Below are 20,705 nucleotides of genomic sequence, written 5' to 3' on the forward strand. Positions count from 1 at the left end.
ATTAAAAAATAAAATTTTAAATTAATAATAAAATTTAGGCGCTATTTATGAAAATTAATCTTCATGCGTGAACAGCCCCCTTAGAGGTGGATGATTTTCTTCAAAATTAAATGTAACTACTGTGGAAGCATCCTCTTTCCAACAAAAAAAGAATCATCAAAATCTGTTCACAAGCACCGGAGTTATCGCGTAACATACATACAAAAAAACATACAGTCGAATTGAAAACCACCTCCTTTTTTTGAAGTCGGTTAAAAAGTGAGGCACCAGACTCTCGACTTTCGTTTTGTCGTTCTCGGTTTCTCCTTTTTTTGAAATTAAAAAGTAAGTTCAGAGATCTTGATGAATAAAATTCGAAGGCTCGGAATTACGACACAGGGCTGAAGATCGACATATCATGGGAGAGAGAACTGTAACAGACACGTGACGATACCAGATGTTTTGTTGCCTAACAAGTGAATCAGACATGTGGAATTCTGTGAGCATTACTACTGTCGATAACAGCTTCATGTATCTGGTCTTTATGGAAGGTTAGCAGTGACACAACCTCTATTAGAAACTACATATAAACCAGGCTATCAGCGCAAAAGTAGTGTAATCCACATTTAATTTTTTTTTCTTCATTATTATATATATTATTTTGAATGATCCTAAAGTATATAATTATTTTATTATTAATATTTTTTCTTTTTTTATCATTTAAATTCATATTGTAGACAAAAAATTTTATGTGGGGTTCACCTAGTATTGGAACCTAGAAAAATGTCCATTTTGAAAAATTCATATTTTTTCAGAAAATAATAAATATATTTTCTATGTTTTTGTACATGTGACAATTGACACCTGTCAAAAGTTGAAGATACTGAAAGAAAACGATGGAGCCTATGATTATTTTTTTCGCTGTTGTCCAATCATTTTGAATCTCGTTTTGCTCTAACATGCTTTCAGCTACACAATTTTATTTTTAACCGACTTCAAAAAAAGGAAGTTCTCAATTCTACTGTATGTTTTTTGTATGTATGTTACGCGATAACTCTGGTATTTGTGAACCGATTTTGATGATACTTTTTTTGTTGGAAAGAGGGTACCTCTATGGTGGTCCCATTTAATTTTGAAGAAAATCATCCACCTCTAAGGGCGGCTGTTCACGAATGAAGAATCATTTTTATAAATAGCGCCTAAATTTTTTTTATAAGGAGCAATTATTTTTATGGTTGATTTTGCTATTCTCCAATTCAAGGCGTTTTTCTCCCTCAGTATACTACTTTGAGTAGTGAGAACCGATTTTTATTATCTCCTGTGTCAAGATCCTTATACTGGCGAACTAGGGGATGAATCCGGGTTTGCGCACTTTCAGGTAACCGATTTCAATAAAACTTGCAATTATATGTAATGAAGGTAATTCCACGTACTTTTGAGGTCGGTTTTTTTAATACTCTGAACTGAAATTATATAATTCACGCTAAATAAAACTTCATAAGATATATCTAAATATTCGAATTTTATTTTTCCAAATTTGAAAAAAAATCCAGTAAAATTTCCACTGGGTATTTGAAATTTTTCGTAAAATTACTCAACAGTAGTTCCACCACTTTTGCGCTGACAGCCTCATAAGAAGACTTTGGAAAAAGAACATCAAGTTGACAAATGAACAAATATATTGTACGCAACATTGCTTCAGACTAATTAACCACTAACCGAACCAAAATGGCAGAGAAATATACTATATAATTTCTTATGGAAAGAGCTTTGAAGATTTTATAAATAGTCGCGATATTCACCATTGTGGATTTTCTTTGAAATAGAGGTATCTGCTCCCGTTGCCTTAATTGCCGGAAGAGATTTATAATAAATGTTCCTTTGTTGACTGACACCGAAAAGGCTTTCTTTCGAATATTACCTTTGAAATATTACGCACACAGCTCGGCTTGCAATTTCGCTATGTTTATAGATACTTTAATAGTATTATAATCAAATGAATTAGATTAAATTAGGAATATAAATTAAAAAACCGGTACAGTTGCATCTAATAGGCAGCGATAAGCATTTTCAATCAGATGGATTGTTTCATTTTTTACCAGTTGCTAATTATACTCCATTAAGAAAGTATTATTACTATCTAGAAGTGTGAAAATTATTTACTGTTCAAGTGGAATAACTGCCAATATCTTTACATTCAGAGTTATGCTCTTTATCTTTCTACTGGTAGTTTTAGATAGATGGAAGATTACAAATAATAAGTATACACAGCGTCAATAAAGGTTGACTTCATCTGTTGTCAATTTTTATTAGAAATTTCTAAAAACTTTCAATTCCCTTTCCATCTCGGGAACAAAACCAAAATTTGCAATAAAGTATCTTGCAACTGTGATGTTTGAAAATACGACGACATCTTCTTCGCATAAATTTTTACAAAGCATCTCTCATGAAAAACGCGCTTGCGATGTGAATGCCACTATTTGAATACAACTCGTGACGCATAGGCAGGCGTGCAACGGGTTCATCACAGGGATGGTTTTAGGTATTTCTTAGTAATGTATTGAGAAATATATAACAATATAATTTTCCCACAAACGGCTTCGTCATGTAAGGCTGATTTCACAGCTGTGCGCACGATCCGTACCGACTGTCCGCAGGTGCAGAATCCGCAGTGCTCTGAATCAAGTATTTAATTTAATGCGGATATTCATATGCGGATATTAAGACAGTCGCCTACAATGAACGTACTGGTGGCTTGTGCGGAGTTCACGCGGAGCGTGTTCCATACGGAGCAACCCGCGTCGCTGTATAACGATGTTCTAACGCCATACTTGTTACTGCGCTCCGGGCGGCGCTCCGCGCGGTCGGTGTCCAGAATTAAGGTCCAAATTTTATTGTTTCTGATCCTTAAGTATTTCTGTGTATTAACCATATCACGAACACGTAATAACGTTAAAGACAGCATCAAAACAACCAAAAAAAACCTCTTTATTTATTTAGGAACTTTGATCAATTTTGAGGTCAGCCCATTTGAAATTACTACTCCCTAACCAAACATATATACAAAATCTTCGCGGCACTACTTGTAGGCTCCAACAAAACGGATTGAAACCACCCAATATTAAATGTACCAAAACCAACCCTAATAGGTAAAAAATTATCATTTCCGTCATTATTGCATTTCGAAGTAACATTAAAGCAATTTTGTTCTTTTTCCAAATAGTTTGCCATAAAATAAGCGTAGTAAAATAAACATTCGTTTAGCTTTCTATGACATTTAAAACTCAGCTAGCCTTCCATTTTCACAAAACCTAAGAAAATAGCTAACATTTCTTACAACTTTTTTTTTATTGTCGAAAACACAATAGAAAATGCATACTGTCTCTGTGGTTTAGCAGTTATAACTATGGACGCTTGATGAAGAGGTCCGGAGCTCTATTCCCAATAGGAAACGAATTTTTCTAAATTAGTTTTGGGCTGAGTATTTAGTTTAATTTCATAGCTCTTATAATCAAGGTAAAAGAAGTTCAATTACCTTTAAAACGTCAATAATAGGTACTGGTTACAAATTGCATAGCACCAACATAGTCAGGGAAATTACGGACTTGGGTATGACTCCATAGCGACAAACTGCTCTTTGACAAGCACATTGACCATGTCATCAACAAATCATCCTAGGCTCACAAAGCTCAGTATTGGCAAAAGGTTTAGGGCTCTTTATTACTTTATCGCACGTACTCATCTTGAAGCCATGCTACGAAACTCGGTTGAAGGCCATCCAGTAGATTTTTAAGTTTTCTGGACTACAAACTTGATTGTGATATCGTCTTCTTCTATCCATACTAGCTCCGCTCCTGTCTCGTATCATTGTCTGTTTTACAAAGCAGTCTCTACAATAACTACGCACTCAACGCAACTACATAGTTGCGAAAATGAATACACAAAACATCCGCCATCTTTCCGCTTAGCGTTTTTCTTTTCGCCTAGGAATCGAACTCACATCATCCATAGCATTTAGTATTATTTTTTATGATTATTTTGTATAATTTGTATGGAAGGTGTTCAAGTTTTTTTATGGATACCTACACCACACGCTTTCATATTCCTAAATTTAACACTTTTTTGTTACACCCTGTTTGTGCTACTGTTTATAAAAACTATTACTTTTATAATTATTAATACAAAGATCGATCACTTAGAAAATCTTCCTTCGATCCGGCCGGATCGAATCGACGACTACTAGCTGACTATACCAGACGCTATGTCAACTAAGCCACGGAACGAACCAGTGGACCTCACGAATTTTTCGAGCGAAGAACGAACAAGAAACTCTAGGAACTGCTCTTTTCAAATAAACTTAAATGTCATGGAATACACTTTAAATTATTTGATGTGGAATCTATACTCAAGTCGTCTTTCCATACGTCTTGGAACAACAATCAGTTAATTGCGTATGCTGAACTTAACTGCGGAAATATATCGCGAATCAAGTAACTTTAATTAGGATGCACCTCAAGGCTATTTCAAATAATCAAGAATGTCTGCCGGCGCGGTTTTCCATAGACATAAGAAAAAGTTTTCCCCACCAGCCTAATTTCTATAGAATTTTCTACAACACTATCATCACTCTTGTCATGCCAGGAGCGACAATATTGCAACATTAGGTGTTGCGTTCCATTTTCGTTCAGCTATTGTTTACCTTCAGTGACGTTCCATTTCAAATAAATAACTGTCAAAACGAGGTTAAATTAAATGCGCTGTTTGTAGTTTGCTTCGTGATGTCACCCCGACATATATAAGTACATCAATATGCGTTATTAACTATTTTTATTGTTATCCCGAATATTGCTCACAGAATTGACGATTCCATAAATCCATCAAAACCTTTCAAACGATTCTTTACTCGTAACAATTTCACGAAAATCTTAGAATTTCGGTAAATCGTGTTACTCTTTGGGGCTTATCCAAAAAACAAATATAGGTAGAAGTAAATATCCTAATTCCACCGTCTATACGATGGAAGTACAATAAACTCTGTTTTATTTTTGTTGAAAGTTAGATATGGCTTCCTAAAAGCGCTTTATACTGACAACAGTCAACCTTTATAACATTTTTAATTCTCGTTTTATTGTGGTATTTAATGACGTAGTTTTGCTTATTTGTCACTGCTTTAAAATCAAGTAACTTTCATAAAGCTAGAACAAAGTAGAACATGGCAACCTATTTAAATACCAATTACCATTATACGTCGTACATTTTACGTACATTATACGTAGTAACATTATACGTCTTTTGATGCTCTGTACAAATGTGACAACAGGCTAATCGAGTTTCGCTTCGGCACGCGTGTGAGGTAGACGTAGTATCTCTTCGGATATTGTTTACGTTGCGAGCGACGTATCGTGTGAGATTTGACAATAAACGAGAATAATACGGGTAGGCGCGGCCGGCGGCCGCCGCGTACGCCGTTCGGTGAGCAATAGCGATGTACGAGGGAAATGATGAGAACGACAAAACAGAGGGAACGTTTGGAAGGAGCCTTAATTATTCATCTGAGGATGTGAATAGAGACGACATGCAAATAGAAGAAGAGAAATGTACGAATAATATGAGGGCTACAAAAAGGGATAGGGAGGAAGAAACAGATAATGAATGGACAACCGTACAGAAAACTAAAAAAGAAAAAACCGAAACAATACAGGTGTACATATCAAATAAAGAGAAGCTACCAAAGCAATTTGCTTTAGCCAAAATATTTAAGGAATATAATATAAACCACATTTCGCGAGTAAAGTATTTATCTCCATACAGAGCTCGAATTGATTTTGAAAATGAAGAGGGTTTGGAGAAATTATACTCGTGCAAGTATTTTGATGAACAGGGGTTTAAATTACAAGACTCAATGAATGTCAACCTATCTTACGGTATCATTAAATCTGTAGATCTGGACCTTTCCGAAGAAGACATTTTAAAGGAAATACATTGCCCTAACTCAATAAAACTCATCTCTGTTCAACGTTTACAACGACGAGATAGGATTAAGGAAAGCGGCTGGATACCTAGTGAAACAGTCAGATTATGTTTCCAAGGATCATATTTACCACCTTATGTGTATGTCGCAAACTTAAAAATTCATGTCGATCGCTACGTTTTTCCTGTTTCACAATGCGCGCGTTGTTGGCGACTGGGCCACTCCACGAAAAGATGCCCCTATCAGAAAATTATTTGCCCTAAGTGTGGGAATAATCACGCCAATTGTGACACTAAGACATTTAAATGCGTAAACTGTGGTGGTAATCATATGGCGTTGGATAAAATATGTCCGGCATATGTAAAAGAAAAAACGATTCGCGAATTAATGTCTGATTACAACTGTACTTATAGAAAGGCTCTGCTGGCCTATGTACCACGTGAGGAGATAACAATTACAAAGAAAACTTATGAAACTTTATCTGCAAACGAAGACCAGAATAACACTGGAATAACATACCCACAAAACACCTCTCAATCTAGATCCTATGCTGAGATAGTTACAACCACAGCTACTATCGAAAATCCATCTAACTGTTACAGAAAACCAACGCTTCGTACAAGCAAAAACGCGAATATACCGAAGAAGAAAAACCAGTCAAAACCGGAAAATGAATGGGATATGTGGTCACTCCCCGTGTATGGTTCGGCAGATGAACTGACTGACTGTGGAAAAAAGGAACCAAGGAAGCAGGAACAGCCAGAAAGAGGAGTGGAGTTCAATGAGCTTTTATCCAGAATTAGTGACATTATTTTTCTCAAAAAGTGTAACTTGCAGCTCAAAGTGAAACAAATTATTAGTGTGTTTGTAGAGTGGTTAATATTAGTAGTAGTAAACAATCTGTCAGACTGGCCAATGTTGAAGGGAATTGTGGAATCTATAACAGGCTTCAATGGATCGTAAAAAGGTAATTTCTATTGATTTAAATATCTGCCAGTGGAACTGTCGATGCATCAGACCTAAACTTATTGCATTTGAAAATATATTATTACAGGAAAAAATACATATTGCTGTCCTATGTGAAACGTGGTTGGAACCGAACTCGCACTTAAAATTAAGTAATTATAACATTTACCGTTCTGATAGAGATGATGGCTACGGGGGTATCGCAATTATAACACATATCAGTAAAAGCACACACAGCTCATGTAGAAGACCTGAATCCACAGATACAAGTTTTACATTTGAAGGTGTGCAACTGTGATGAAATTCAGAATATTATTGCCATTTATTGTCCTTCGTCGGCATCTGTCTCTCGACGTGATTGGGACCGGGTTTTGTCTATTTCCACTAGAAAGACACTGTTATTGGGAGATCTGAACTGTCACCACACTAATTGGTCGTATAAAAATGACGCTAGAGGTATACAAATACACGACTCTTTATCAGACTTAAATTTAGTAATGCTAAATGATGGAAGTCCCACTTTGGTGAAATTAATTAACGGCCAACTATGTAGTAGGCCAACAATCTGCACCAGATCTTTCAATAGCTTCATCTGATATTGCCTTAAAGTTCTTATGGAAACCTATGAAGGAGTCCTTGGGTAGCGATCATTTAATTATCAAAATTTCCACGTGTCTGTATTCTAACTCCAATTTAATATATAAAAGAAACTACAAACAAGCCGATTGGAGTGCCTATAAATCTTGCTTAAAAGAGATTTACTCAAAAATTAAACTTCCCAATGACCTACAAAAGGCATACGATACTTTTGTAGATTATATTACTTTAGCGGCTGACCTTCACATACCTTTTATCAAAATGAATCAAAACCCAACAGGAAAGTTTTCTCCTAAGCCATATTGGTCTGCAGACCTGTCAAGGTTGGTTGCGGAACGGAGACTAGCCTTATCTAAATTTAGACGGAACCCTACCCCACAAAATTTGGAAATATTGCAGACTAAAATAGATGAGACACAAAAAGCGATTAGACAGGCTAGTAGCAAAAGCTGGCAGACATTTTGTTCTTCTTTTGATGAGGTTACATCTGCCAGTGAAATGTGGAGGAAAATGCGATGGTTAAAAGGCTACAGAAATCTAAATAATTATATTGATACCAACAAAGCTACAGAACTCCTAACCAGTCTCACCCCCGACTTTGCTAGCCCGAAACAGCCCTTATTTTCATCTTGCAACAGGCAATTAGAAAGAGAATTCACCATGTCAGAGTTAATAGTATGTTTTCGAGTCAAGGATACCGCGCCCGGAATTGATAATATATCGTACTCCATGATTAATAATTTGCCAGATAATGCTAAATCTTTGTTGCTACATATTTACAATATATTTTATACGCACAGTTTTGTACCGCTACAATGGCGTGATATAAATGTTATACCAATACCCAAACCAGGTAGAGACCCAATATCTGTCTCAAGTTTAAGACCTATTTCCACGATGTCATGTATGTGTAAAATATTCCATAGTATGCTGAACAACAGACTAGAGTGGTATCTAGAATCAAAAAAATATTTCTCCGACAATACCACAGGGTTTAGAAAAGGTAGATCCAGTTTAGACAATTTAACTAATTTAATTACGACAATTCAGATTGGCTTTTCAAATAAGAACTCCAGTATTGCCGCCTTTTTGGATCTGGATAACGCATATAATAATGTTGATATAACATGTCTTTTGCATATCATTGATAGATGTGGAGTAGGTGCAAGGGTGTGTAAGTACTTGTGGACATTTCTCCATTCTCGACAACTTAAAATAAAAGTAGCTGATAAATATATTACACGCAATACCGGGCGAGGCCTAACGCAGGGAGACCCCTTATCCCCACTTTTATTTAACATGGCTACTATACACATTTGTAAGGATATAAATAACGTATACGTATCCCAATATGCCGACGACTTTGCCCTGTATTTGACTTACCAACACATTAGAGAAGGAAGTTTGGCTTTACAGTTGGCTCTAAATAAATTTTCAAAATTACTAAGCGTTATAGCACTGGATATATCGGCAAATAAAAGTAAGGTCTGTATATTTAGTAATAGTTTTAGAAGAGATTCAGCACATTTAGTAGTAAACGGGCGACAATTGGAAATGGTTGATAGTGTGAAGTATCTGAGTCTTTGGTTGGATCGGACTTTGAGATGGGGTAGGCACATAAGGGAAACTAAACAGAAAGTCGAAAAATTCACAAATATATTTAAAGTTTTAGCAGGCCCGGGCTGGGGAGTGCACCCGAAACACCTAAGACGCCTGTATATTGCCCTTGTCAGGAGTAGGTTAGATTATGCTAGTTTCCTCTACGATAGTGGCAGTAACCCTCAATTGATGCAACTTGACAGGATTCAGAACCAATACTTGCGAGTAATCGGAGGTTTCATTAAAAGTACACCAATACATGTTATGGAAAACGAGTTATGCCTGCCTCCACTAAATACTCGACGACTCTATTTGGGGGGAAAGTTCTGGTTGAAATGTAAGTCGCTCAAAAACAACTCGTCGATAAAACTAATAAGCCGCCTGACTGAACTCTGTCAATTTGCATACTGGAGAAGGAAAAGGAAGCCGCTTTTGGTGTCGGTGCATGCAACATTAAATGACCACCCCATACGACAAGGCAGTGTAATAGAGATGTTTTCTTTACCCACGTGGGTCAGCAATATAGATTTGACAGAATTATTAAGACCTTTTATTCCTACAATAAGCGGCGCGAAAAGAATACACAATGTATACACTTTAAAAATCATATATGAAAAATATATGTCAGAATGGTACTGTAAATTCTATACAATTTATACGGATGCTTCGAAAAACGACTATGGGATGGGTGTGGCCTTTTACGATCCACAGACTAAAGACCATATAAAACTCAAAATTACGACAAAAATGTCCATAATGAACGCTGAGCTTATAGCTATCCTTGAAGCCCTGTCTTATCTCAGTTCCGTGGAATTTAATAAATGTGTTATTTTGACGGACTCCAGAAGTTCCCTTCAACATTTAGCGCGATGTTCTAGGCCAAGCTTTCGTGGATGTCCTGTCGCATACGAGATCCTCAGTCTGATATGCCAATTACGCAGTGGTGCCAGGGAGATTGTGTTGCAATGGGTGCCCTCCCATATAGGAATAAACGGGAATGAGATTGCGGATAAGTGGGCCAAAGAAGCAACATGTGAGGGCGATACATACTCTTGTGTGCCGTATTTTAGGGATCTGATGTACTTAAATAAGGAACGTTGTTATAGCTCTTTGAAAGCCCACTTTGACGTAAGATCGTTAACCAAGGGAATATGGTATAAAACCATACAACCCAATCTCCCTGGCATACCATGGTTTGTCGATGCCAAAATGAGCAGGCGTGAAGTTGTCACGGCACTGAGGCTTCGCTCGGGACACGTACCTTTAAATAAGTTCAGGTATTTAATGAAAAAGGTGCCTTCACCGGACTGCGAGACGTGTGGAAAATTGGAAGACGTTTACCATGCAATAATGGAGTGTAGTAGTAGTGAAATTATTAGGCAACACATTCCAAATTTGAATTCATACTCGGTAGGCATGTGCAACAGCATTTTGGCCGCTCCTTTATGTAAGGAGGCCAGAATGCTGTTCAATATGATTAAAACCGCCATAACAAGAGTGTAAGGCCTAACGCCTTACACTCTTGTTTGTGGTGGTAGTGGAATTGCACCTATGAGGGTGACATATCTACACAGATAAAACCCTCATAAATAAATAAAGATTTAAAAAAAAAAAACAGGCTAATCGCATAAAGTGAAAGGCAGCCCGGTAGCATTGATATTCTAATTTTCCGCCCCCCAGCTGCCGTTTAAACTATTTTACTATCTGTCAAACAAAAATTTTGCTGCTACGCGTTCAATATAATAACGCTTTCAGAATGCTGTTGGGACTACCAAGATGGTACAGTATATCAAACATGTTCGCCGAGGCGCAATTAGACGGCTTCCAAGCGATAATGCGGAAAAAAATAGTATCGCTTATGACTCGTATCAGAAGTAGCCACAACAGCATCCTATATATGGTTGTAGGCAGATTTGATTGTCCAATTCTAAAATACTGAGTTGGGCAAATCAAATCTGTTTTTATATATATATATATATATATATATATAAAATAAATATTATTATTATGTTATGTTGTGTCGTTGTGTTCTGTATACTAACCTGTTCTAAGTAAATGTTGTTACTAACAAATTATATGGGTAATTTCTGCCTGAAATAAATAATTCTATTCTTAAACCACCACTTGTACTATTTAACAAATATTTTATAGTATTGCTGCGTGAACCATTGTTTCTGCGTATACTCATCATCTGTCTACATACTACTACACAGATAAAAACAAATAAGTTTCCTTTTCCGCCGTCATCGCTTTGCTGACATTAAATTTTTTTAAATTTAATATCAGATTTTAATCAATTTTAGTTGATTTACAAACCTAAAGTTACCTTCACGATGAGCACGACCAGCAGCTGAAACATGACCGGTCCTTTTTATTACACCCCGTATAAACTTCTCGACAGTAATAACAGGTTTATCAAATCAAATATTCATAAATGTTGTCTAAATGTAGTGTAACTTAATTAGTTTCTCGTCTATTACGCGTTCTCCAATTTCTGGGTGAATATTTCATGTTACGTAACTATTCGAAAACTTTGCGTTAAATGTACAAGTGGGATCCAACCCTAATTTCACATGGCGTAACGACGCTGTGTACAATTAGGGTTAGATCCGAGTTGTCAGCACACTTCAGCGTTGCGACCATATTTGACATGCGTTTTATAGAACGTCATCAGCACACTTGGTGCTAAACCGTTACGGCTCAACTCACACTGGCGCAGAGCCGAAACGTCGGGTCGCGTCCTGTTTTTCAACCACAACGCACGGCGACGACACTCGCTTTAGCGCGCCAGGATCGCAGTGTGGTCAGTCACTGCGCGCAAGTAACGCTCTTTGACTTTAACGCGCGTCATCACGCGTCGACGCGCGATTCCATATTTGCATAACACAAATTTGTACCTTAATTATGGGTAAATAGAGATGAATATTATTTTATTATTATATTATTAACTGCCGCCGTGGCCGAACTGTTACCATACCGCACTGCCACGCAGAGGTCCCCGGGTTCGATTCTCGGGCCGGGAGAAATATTTGTATGGCCTACATTTATTTCTCTCGTGAGTTTGGGTGTAATTTGTGGTTGTTTATGTGTTCGTCCATGGCACCCGCGACACAGGGTTTCCCTAGTGCGGGGCTATGTTGAGTGTGTGCGTTATTATTAATATGCTATAGACAAAAAACATGCTGTGAGTTAACACACTTTTGAATTAGACGCGAAGCTGATACGTGCTGAAAAGAAGGGCCAACCCTTAAAAAACTATATGAAAAAATTATGCGCTATTCAAAAGACAAACTTTTACTACCAGACGAAAGCAATAATCCACGGTCTTATCACCTTTTATTCTAACCGTAGTTTTATGGCGCAATAGATAACACAGTAATTACTTTTGCTTTTCCACTGTTACGTGGAACTGAGGTTGTAGTCTTTGTTTGTAAAGGTATAAGCACCTTTGCGATGCCCAATTTAAATTCTAGCACTTAAGACAATGCCTTGTGAGAGTGAGGTAAACTGTAGTCTTAGCGATTAGTTCCACTTTAAAAAATCTTACCAGAAATTTTACACGTCTTTCAAGTTACTAAAGCACTGTAGTAAAACATTATGACGCTTTTTGCACAACAGTGTTTAGGACATATAAAAATTAAACATGCAGTCTAAATTACGTTAGCAAAATGTCTCAAAAGCGCGGTCAGAAAAAATGTCTGTCTTTAATAAAAAAAAGATATTTCCTCTGTTGAAAAATCTCAAGCACACATAAGACTGCTATTAATGAATTGTTTTCGGTTATTCTGGGACTATATTCACCACCTAATATCCGTGGCAATTTTTATCATTTCAGTACTAATTTTTTTATCGTGCAATATTATTTAATATTCGAGTACTGTATCGTGAAATATTATTTGTCAATTTCATGATAATATACTTCAATATTGAAATAATAAAAATTGCCACGGATATTACGTAGTGGATACTAGTTCGAGTATGACAGTTTTAATTTACTCAAATTTCCTAAAATAAAAATTCATATTGTTAAAATAAAATAAAATAATTTTAAACCACATTTAGCGTAAATTGGAATGTTCTTTGGAAAATTAAAAATAAGGTATTTAATTAATAACTTTAGTAACAATAATGAAAAATAGAGTGTTTTACATTAGTATTAGACATAAATGGCTGATTACTTTACCATCTCAGTCAGTAGTGACCATGGGATCTGTAAAGGGCTCGCGATGTTGGTTTGTTTGAAAAAATTGTTTCATTTTTCATAGTAAACTCTATTTCAATTCTTTCAAAGATTTGATAGTAAACTCTACATACCATTTCTCGACGTGTGATATTAACCAAAGAAAGTAAATGTCATATCAATCACTTTTGTTCTATAAAATTGTAAATATTCTTTCCCTATACGAATCCTATGTTATTGATTAACCTGTCCACAATTGATATCTCCTATCTCCTTGTGACAATTGCAAACGTTTTGGAAAGATAGTACGAACATCCCTAAAACTTCATTGTGAAAGAAACTCAGTTGTTAGTTGTTGTTCGGAGTTTATTCAAAAAGAGAGATAATGTTTCTCTCTAGTCTTCTTTTTTTCGGATAGATAAAAACATTTCACAGTCACCAGAGATCTCACTTAGTTCTTTTTTAATTTTAAGGCTTGGAAAAATGCTTTGTATTCTTTAATTACAAACGAAACATTTTATATACAGCATCAAACCTCTTTGTTCGTAACAGTAGAGCTCCTTGTGTTCAAAGAGGTCAAAGAGTTCATCCTGAGAAGTACTACTGTCACCTTACCTATTTCTGCCGCCCAGCGGTAATGTGACTATGACTGAATGATGACTGATATTGAAGGCTAAGGAAGATGGGGCATTGCGTCGTCGCGCGCTGTTTCCACGCACCGTGTGGCATGTCGTTCTGATTTATAAGTAGTATAACTGCGACGACGAAACGCCGACGGAACGCCCGAGTGACATCTCCCTAAGGGTGCTTATGAAATTATAGACACATGGGTCTTGTCTACCTATATCTCAGGGTGACGGGCGCAATGACAATGCTCAAATTTTTGCGACTTAAAGCTCTGAGTGGCACCGCAACTGCTTTAGAATGGCGTGTCGCTTACCACCAGGCGCACCACTTAGTATCATTTAAAAAATCATTTATTTTGCGTTTTCATAAAGAAGTAAAAACCGCTAAAATATTATTGCAGTTTGCTATTAAAATTGTCCCGGGTTTATTACATACTCCATGACATTTTGCACAAAATGAGAAAATATATAAAGAAAAGATGTTGCCATAAAAACTTTTACGTTTATTATGTAAACAAAATACTCAAGTAACGGTATAGGATTACAGAAGAAAAACATTTTGTTTATGTAATATGTTTCTGCGGAGGCGGGAAAAGGCAAACTTTTCAATCTCGAGTAAAGTGTCGCGGAAAACAAAATTGTTATAGCTTACCTTTGTAATATCATTGTTACTTTCAAAAGCCATAGAAAAGACAAGAACGCATTACGTTCAAACTTAAACAATATCATTTAAGGACATTCTTACTCAAGGTAAGTATATCAACAAACGGTTTAACTTGGACAGTAAAAAAGGGATCAGATTACCATTTTATTTATTTTTATAGTTGGCATTTCTACGCGAGGCGTTCACGGTCGGATTGATTTGAATGTGAGTAAGTTGGCTCCATATCCGGGTTTCAATTTTGAAGTGGCTACATGCCTATGCACTCGTACACAAGAAAGAACAATATTTCTCTAATAATGTAGCCAAAAGCTTTTTATAATAATAATAAGTGCCAGCCAACCACATCCATTGCTTGGGCTCAAACTAGAAAATTCCCTGTACTATGAATACGAGGGGTGATTGCAAAGTAATCTAACTTAAGTAACCTTGTCTAGATGGAGCGAATTCGCCGCGAATTCATTCAATACATCGCGTCTACAAGCAAGTTTAACGTGGGAGTTTAACATTCCCGCGTAAATCGCATGCAATACGCCAGACGCGAGTAGAGATACTCCTTTGGTTACGTGATTACGTCCAGTTTACGCGCGAACTTCAGAGCGAGTGCACGTATCTAGGGAAATGGAGCGGCAAATTGTTATTACGGAAATGATTGTAGATAAAACAGAAAAAGACCGGCAACATGGGATGGGCAGTTCTTAAGAAATTCGTACTTTTGATATTTATGAAAATCATTAGGAAGAATTTGTATTTATTTTTTTTTTAAATTTCATAGTACCTACTTATGTAAATAAATAGTTTTTGATGATATTGTGGTCTCCAAAATAAATGACTTTTTAAAAAGACAAGGGTAGTCAGAACATTTGGTGGTGAGGGAATGCCGAATCAAAATAAACCAAGAAAAATAGCGATGTAAACTTACGTCTTTAAGCTTACTGCTACCAATACCTCATCCGGGTGTATAATTAATAAATAAAATCAAATGCTTAACTTCTTTTTATATGATGTGAGGGAATGACTGTCAAAAATGTAACTTTAATTTAGAACTTTTTACACAAACAAGTTTAAATTTCGTCATTTTGTAACGTTTACAGTACTGCTAACTTTCAAAAACACTGGTAAATACATTTACCGAAAATTTTAAATGCGTTCACAAATCGAGTGAATGTAAATGCGTGAGGGAATGCTTTTTTGGGTTGGGACATGAATAATATATAAAACTGCCTCCGTGGCCGAACGGTTACCATGCCGGACTGCCACGCAGAGGTCCCAGGTTCGATTCCCGGGCCGGGTGAAGTATTTGTATGGCCTACATTTATTTCTCTCGTGAGTTTGGGTGTAATTTGTGGTTGTCTATGTGTGTGTCCATGGCACTCGCGACACAGGGTTTCCCTAGTGCGGGGCTATGTTGATTGTGAGCGTTATTATTATTAACATATTTATTGTGTTCATTTCGTGTGCATTTTTAAATTTATTCATCGTGTTTTTACCACATGATAGCTTTAATTTCGCAGAAACATATTTTATTTGATCGAATGTTTAAAATATGAAGGTCATTTTTGTTAAGCGTGTTGATTTAAAGCACAAAACGTGTTTGATTATAGAACTTGGGATATTGTGAGGGAATGGTTTTGGGGACATATTTAGATTATTATTAATTCTAAGGCATTCTTGCCTCAATAAAAAAGGTAGAAAAAGAAGAAATATTTTGTTATTGAAATGTATTCGAGTATGAATTGCTTTAGCTATGTTATAAAATAGTGCTGGTTCAAATCATTTTTATTCCATTTGACGTCATTGCCTCTAGCAATAAAAGCAATTCACCGCCCAAAGATGATCCTGAAATTACAAAGTAATGTAATAACCTTCATATTTCCATTGTAATTAGATTGTAATTAGAATTCAGAAATCACAGCCTCCAAAATAGTTGTTTATTTTTAAAACATTGCTGGATTTATAGCATAAAACAAATATTTGGTTCAAGAATTTTTCACAAAACGTTAAATAAATTATTCTAAACATATTCTAAAAGAAAATTTACACCTTTGATGTAATAAAGCCTCACGTACTTATTCATAATGTCAAGGATGCTTTTGTCACTTGAAATCTTAGCTTGAAACTAAAAGTCATAAGAAATATTTTGTAGATTATGTGAAATTTTGTAACTGCTTAATTTTTAGGCAAGTTTTATAATTTCTGTGACAATTTTCATTAACCGACTAAAGAAAAGAGAAGGTTCTCAATTCGGCTGTGTTTTTTCTTTCTATTTTTGTGTGTATGTTATGCTATTACGGCATTTGTGAAACGATTTTGATGATTTTTTTTATTAGAAAGAAGGTACCTCAGTATTGGTCTCATTTACAACAACAAACTAGAGGATTAATCCGGTATCGCGCACTTTCCAGTAACCAGTTTCAATAAAACTTGGCAATTGTATTTAATTCCACGAACTTTAGAAATCGTTTTTTTATAAAAAAGTTATAATTATTTAAAAATTCTAGAATATTATCCCGAAATATTCTTTAATATATCACGATAATATACTCCATTTCACTCCAATACTTGTGTTACGGACACCGAGCCACACACGAGAGCACTCCGCGTCCCGCACCCCGAACGAGAGCACGTCACCGTCCCCCGCACCCGACACACCACGTGGAACGGAATCACCTCCCCCGCACCCCGCATACAACCCTGACCTGCCTGTTCTCTAGCATCGTTACCAGTTGAGAGACCAATAGTTCTACTTTAGTAGGAACATCGAGCTATAAACGTAGTCAGTAGTCAGTCAATTGAACAAACATTTTATTTCCGATCCTAATTCCAGAAGAGCAAGAACCTGAACAAATACAGTCTTTGATCCTACGAGAGCCGGATCATCGAAAAATTGCATAATAAAAATTGCCATCGAAATTAGGTACAAAAAATCAGGCTGAAAATTACCCGATTCATCTGTCTAAGCATAAAAAGTTATCGAATAATTTCGTTCGTAAATTGTTTAAAACTCTCTCCTGAATATTTGTCGGTTTGTTATAGATGTAGATTTGCTACAACAATAGTACGAATTACTGGTGTACTCCGTTCAATTACACACTTATCAAGTTTCTGAATTTCTGTAACCATCAACGTGGTGCCCTCTAGGGCCAAGAGAATAAGATACCACAATGAGGAAATGTAATTTGGGTTCAAATCTTCGCTGAAATTTCAAAGACTTCTTGAACATGTAGATTTCCTCCTCACACATTGAAATTAAATCAGCTTTGGCCGCGAACATTGGCGAAAAATTGAATCAATGCTGTGTGATTATTAGGAAATTTCATGAAAAGTCTTTCGAATAAGATTGAAATGGTCCTTATGTGTTTTATTGTTTTTATCTCTACATTAATATCTATATGGAAATATACCATCTAAGTTTGATGAATGCCTGTGATCATAGAAACGTAACACATAATACAACACAAGCACCTGGTACACTATTCTTAATTGCCTTAGACATTATGTTGATTTAAGACGAGTCACCACAAGAGAGGAGAAGTGGGAAAAACTGTTTTGCTAGATCAAATAGTTTGGGTATTGACTATTAAATAACTATATATTCCAAAAAATATACGATACACCTAAAGATGTTGTCTAAAGGATGTGCGTTATTCGTTACACTATAAGACCTACTTTATCCCATCATATAAAATCACGAAAACAGGCAAGAATAAAAATCTAAAACGAATTATTTAAGAATAAAATATCTAACTTTGTATACATAATTTTTATATGGAGATATTTCTTTTTATGTAAGTACTTACTACAGAAAACCTGCTAAATATTGGTTTTCAACTAAAGTTCTATAGTTATTAAATTCACATTTATTCCAAAATTTAGAAATTGTCCAGGGGTTTAACGACGCGCTGCGCTGCCCGCTGCTCGATGGCGGATTTGTGTCAAATTTTCTCCGCCTGTTCTTATTTCGTTTATAGTAATTTTCAGCAAGCAGGTTGCGGGACTCGGGGGGCAATCCCCACACGTCACCTCCTGAAATGTAGGCTCACGTTGAAATACGCCATCTTAAAGTAACTTTCAATGTTAAAAGTATAACAGTTAAGTAAGATATCAGTTAATATTTTTTATTTTTGATGTGATGTTGTCAAAAACTATTTCACCGTGTATAATCCTAATTAAAAGTCAGTCTAAATTTTTTTATTGTAATTACCATTTATGGTTTAAAATATTTATTTCTCAAAAGACTTTTCTTAAGTGCCTCCGTGGCCGAACGATTAACATGTTGGTCTGCCACGTGGAGGTCCCGGGTGCGATTCCCGGGCCTGGAGAAATTTGTTTGGGTGTTCTATGTGTGTGTCCATGGCACCCGTGACACAGGGTTTCCGTAGTGTTGGCCTATAAGTGTGTGCGTTATTTATTTATTTAAAGAATACAAATTCACTTAGGGAGAAATACAAGGTATCATGAAACTTCTAGAGAGTACGTGTTGAGAAAACATTCAAATAAAGGAATATATCAAATAAAATTTGGTGATCTAGTATAATAAGAAAAACCAAAGCCCTAATTAATAATCAAGTATTGTATATCAATTACCATGATGACAACTTTAATAGCAATTACATATAGAAAAAAAAAACATCAAAACTGAGAAATTCCACTTAACGTGGATTTTTAATTTCTTTTTGAATAATTGGAACGACTGTATACTCTTAATATCTTTCGGTAATTTGTTGTATATTTGAGCTCCTTCTTACATCCTGTTTTTCTTTCCAGAATTCGTCGGCAGTATTTACAAATATACATACATCTGATATACGTTCTTAATATAGTTTATGATCCTAGGATCTCATGATCAATGTTATAAAGCACATTGATATCGGCCGAGTGCTACGAAAAACGTTTTTATGTAGAAATAAATTTAAAAAACGTACCAAAATGCATCAGCTATGGCTTACGAAAGCACTGCGTTGGAAGATGTCATAATCACGGTAGTCTAAGATCGAGAAACAAAGGTAGAGTAAATTTTGTTCTGTATCATCAGTATTTGTTTTTTATTTATTTATTAATTCAGGTAACAAACAGTCATATACAAACAATACTTAAGAACAGTGTAGATAAATAGATCTATAGTACCATGTATCAAAACATATACATATAATATAAATTGTGTTAATATGTGACGGATAGAAAATAATATCTATATTAAAATACCCATGGTTACATGTATTGTATATTTATTTAATGTATATTTTGATAACAATCTATAACAACAAACGCAATTTTTTATAATTGGAAAATGTCTAAAGTATACGTGTGTTTATGTGTGTGTCTCTTTGTGTGTGTGGGTGTGCGCTCGCTCGCGTGTGTGTGTGTGTGTGTGCGCGCGTGTGTGTGCGTGTGTGTGTGAGTGTGTGCTCGGCTCCCGGTCGCGGGATCTAAGATAATGACTCAGGAAAAGCAGATGACGAGACGCATGTGTTCAGGGACTAAATATCTGTACACGCTACATTACACTGAAACGAACTGACGTGAAAATTTGATCAACATGAAAAACATTTGATCCATTTAAGCCTTTCAAGTAAACAATGATTGCAGCAACAAACACAATAATTTTAATTAATGAATTTACTACACATAAAACAATGAAACATTAAAAGTAATATACTATGTACGGACAACGGCACATCAGACTACAAATTTTTGTTCGAAAATCGCCTCCAGTGCAACGGAACAAGATCCGTCAATGTGTAGCTTGATGTGCTGGCGTGCGTACCTCTACACTCGAGGAATATCATAGCGTGTAATGGCAATATAATAATATAAATAAAAATTCACAATTAATCTTTTAGGCCTTGGGAGAGGTGAGAGTATATTTTAGATATACATATATCCAAAATAATAATATTTATCCACAAAAATAACATTTGATGCTACATTGCGTAAGTACAGTTTTTAGTAACAATTAAACGATTCCCTGACTCCTAAGCTAAGAAAATTTGTATCTTAGGAGTCAGTGATCCATCATAAACACAACAATTTTTAGGTACCTAATTATATATAACTATAGATAGATAAATGTTAACTTAACATTTTGTAAATATAAAAACTTGCAATGTGTCTGTGAACGAATAT

The 20,705-nt window shown here is 35.7% G+C and overlaps 1 protein-coding gene across 1 annotated transcript; it reads left to right on the forward strand.

Annotated features, from left to right (window-relative positions):
• The first annotated feature begins 5,464 nt into the window (after positions 1–5,464).
• LOC113227133 lies at positions 5,465–6,913 on the forward strand. The gene has a single exon (XM_026460010.1). It carries the CDS (start codon positions 5,465–5,467, stop codon positions 6,911–6,913), a length of 1,449 nt encoding a protein of 482 aa, XP_026315795.1.
• Positions 6,914–20,705: the final 13,792 nt, after the last annotated feature.

The sequence above is a fragment of the Hyposmocoma kahamanoa genome, unplaced genomic scaffold (genome assembly GCF_003589595.1).
Source record: "Hyposmocoma kahamanoa isolate Upper Pololo Valley unplaced genomic scaffold, ASM358959v1 202, whole genome shotgun sequence".
Lineage (NCBI taxonomy): Eukaryota > Metazoa > Arthropoda > Insecta > Lepidoptera > Cosmopterigidae > Hyposmocoma > Hyposmocoma kahamanoa.